The sequence below is a fragment of the Drosophila willistoni genome (genome assembly GCF_018902025.1).
Source record: "Drosophila willistoni isolate 14030-0811.24 chromosome 2L unlocalized genomic scaffold, UCI_dwil_1.1 Seg168, whole genome shotgun sequence".
In the NCBI taxonomy this organism is placed as follows: Eukaryota; Metazoa; Arthropoda; class Insecta; order Diptera; family Drosophilidae; genus Drosophila; species Drosophila willistoni.
Window position 1 is genome coordinate 5961646 of NW_025814047.1, and position 3036 is coordinate 5964681.

Consider the following 3036-nt stretch of genomic DNA (forward strand, 5'->3'; position numbering starts at 1 on the left):
TATCGTCTAATTTTTCGTTAGGCTCAGTGCTTAAGAGGAAGAAAACTAGTTATACACATATGTATGTACAATGTTTGTGTGATTTTGAGATCTTATTTGGTTCTTCTGGTCACTAAAACATAAGATTTAACATTCATATAAAATTTAACATTCAACTCAACTTCATTTCAAAGTAAAATTCTACTTCTCAAAAAAAAAACGAATTTGTAAGTAAATAAAAGTGTCTTTTGTTAAGTAATATGTGGAATGTTCTTTGTTTTAATTAGTGTTTAACTAAAATATAATTAATTCAAAACGGTTGTTAAAGGCTAATTTAAAGTAAAGAAAGGGCGCTGAAAGAAGATTAGAAGTGTCTAAATCTAATGAAAGAATCTAAAAATAAGATTTAACAACTAACAAACCAGACTTAAGTGAGTTAGATTACTAGATACCAAATTCTTTGTTGTAGACACTTATTTAAGAACATCTTATCGTCTCATCAAAATAATTTAAACTTACCTAAACTTATTTACAACAAAGTTCTCGCATCATTAAAACAAAATTCCTTGTAATTAACTTATATTTCACTCTGTCACTTCAAAAAAAACAGGCCATTCTAAACTTTTAATACACTTCGTCACTCCATTCAACTATCATTTGATTGCATATAATATGTATTTAGTTCAAGGCATTTCGATCTATCTATATAAACATACACACATACATACACACTTTTCTATGTATTTATCTGCATGCAACAATATAATATCTTATAGAGCAAACAATTTGCCATATACTCATATACAAATTAGCATAATGGCCACTTTGTGTCATCATTTTGCACAAATGGACTGCCATTAATTTATTCCCTTTGCAATTTGCATTGTCATTTAATTTCTCCTTTTCTCCACTTTTCTCCTCCCCCTTTAACCAATCTCTCTATATTCTCACTTTTTCATATGCATTTATACCAATTTGCCTGTTTGTTTAATGCATTTTAGTAATTATTTTCAGTTCTTTTTCCCCTCGTACTTTATTTTTTTTGCTAGTACAAATACTTTAATTTCCTTTTATGACTCTCTCTAGATGAGAATTAATGATTAACTGAGCAAAAAAAATAAAAAAAATATGGTGTGTAAAATAAATTATTTCATTTATAAAAATTTGTTTAATCAAGACTTTGGTAAATTACTTTCGGTCATTAAAAATAAAATAAAAACGAAACAACAAATCAATATTAATTAAAATATTTGATTGAATAATTAAAATATCAAAGGACTTGACTATTATCTTTTATATGAAATGTTGTATACTCTTAGGATATATAGGATAGGATATAGAAAATTTAATAATTTTCGAGGTATTTTTTTTTTTAGTTTCAGGATTTGTCCAAACTTCCTTAAGATAAAAAATGATTATAAATACTGATATTTCGGATGGTGTCCAGTCTTCCCTACTGGATCCGCCTATGCCCTTCTTATATATATTCCTCATCATTTTAAAATTTAAAGGAGTTTAAAACCTACTCTTATACTTTTTCGAAGATTATGTAACTAAATCAACAGGATTTTATTTTAGGTTTTTCCGACTTTGACTGAAGAATAATCTTAAACACTTAGTTTTATATACATATATACTTGGTCTATATTTTCTTTTCTTGACTTTGAGGATGGTGTTTTTTAAATGGTTTTTGTATACGAAATGTACATAGAAGATTTTTATCGATACACAACATGGCGCCAGCATTATCGAATTCCCCACAATAGTTGGGAGCCGAGAATATGGTTAACAGTTGACGCTTGGCAAAGAATTCATAACCATCTTCGACCACCTGATGGGCACGGCAAATCAATGTGAAACCGTGCCGCAAGAGAAACGCACTGACTACGTCCGCACCAAAGGTAAAGCTAACTCCACGTTCATTGTTACCCCAACCAATGCGTGCGGTATCGGGATCCGACCATAGCACGTCACAAATTATACCAGTTTCTGGTACATCGCAGGGTCTTTCAATGTTACGCAATTGATCCATGTCAAAGAGGCTTGGACTTAGTCCGCCATGGCAACAGAAGATCGATTTATCGATGATGGCCGCCAGGGGCAAGCAATTGTAGCAATCGACAAAGGTTCGCCACAATTTGATGGTGTAGCGCCGCTTGCACTCATCGTAGAAGCCATAGACTAAATTCAGACTAGAGCTCTCGTGATTGCCTCTAAGTAGAAAGAAACTGTCCGGATAACGCGCCTTGTAGGCCAACAGCAAGGTGAGCGTCTCAATGGATTTCTTACCCCGATCCACATAATCGCCAAGGAAAAGATATTTTGTCAACGGTGGATGACCAGTTGAGTTAAAGTACTTTAACAAATTATGATATTGCCCATGAATATCACCGAGCACATTGACAGGCGCTTCCAGCTCCAAAAGTGAGGGCTGAGCTAGCAATATCTCTCGTGCTAATATACACACATAGGATATTTCGTATTCGTGGAGATTAGCTCCCGACAAGTTAGTTGGTGCTTGAAGCAATCGGTCTATAATATCATCTAAATTGGTATTTTGATCACAGATCCCAAAAGAAGTTCGTCGAGATTGCTGCTGTTGGGGATTTCTGTAGATGGAAATGGATTCATCATCTGTTTTCGTGGTGACGCTTACTCGAGGGTGTTTCTTCATGTTTTTTATTGAGAAGTGGTTTCGGTTTGAGTGAGTGGGTTCAATTGACTTGTTAAATTTAGACTTTCAAAATTTGTCCAGTTGATTGTAAAATCGTTGTTAAATATTTCAAAATAATAGAAATGAAATTTTTGAAATTCGTTTGAGAGATTTCTAATTCCACAAAAAAAGATATTAAAAGCCATACAGGCTTTCAGATCTAGTTCTAAATTGTTTGGAGAAGACTATACATTTAACAGTGGAACTAGTTCTTGGAGGTATTTTGAACGTGTAAAATAGTTTTTGCAACAAATAAAACTTAGTTTATAACACAATAAAAGGTCAAAACGCGCTAACATCCAGAAAAGTTATTAAATACATTTTCCTTGTTGAAACTCTTCAAA

At 32.7% G+C, this 3036-nt stretch overlaps 1 protein-coding gene across 1 annotated transcript; it reads right to left on the reverse strand.

Annotated features, from left to right (window-relative positions):
- Positions 1-1594: 1594 nt before the first annotated feature.
- Positions 1595-2771, reverse strand: LOC6640962 (serine/threonine-protein phosphatase alpha-3 isoform). Its single transcript, XM_047009799.1, has 2 exons — positions 2636-2771; positions 1595-2575 (listed from the first exon to the last, which is right to left on the reverse strand). The coding sequence occupies exons 1-2, from the start codon at positions 2651-2653 to the stop codon at positions 1622-1624; spliced, it is 972 nt and encodes a 323-aa protein (XP_046865755.1). The 5' UTR covers positions 2654-2771; the 3' UTR covers positions 1595-1621.
- Between the last annotated feature and the right edge of the window lie 265 nt (positions 2772-3036).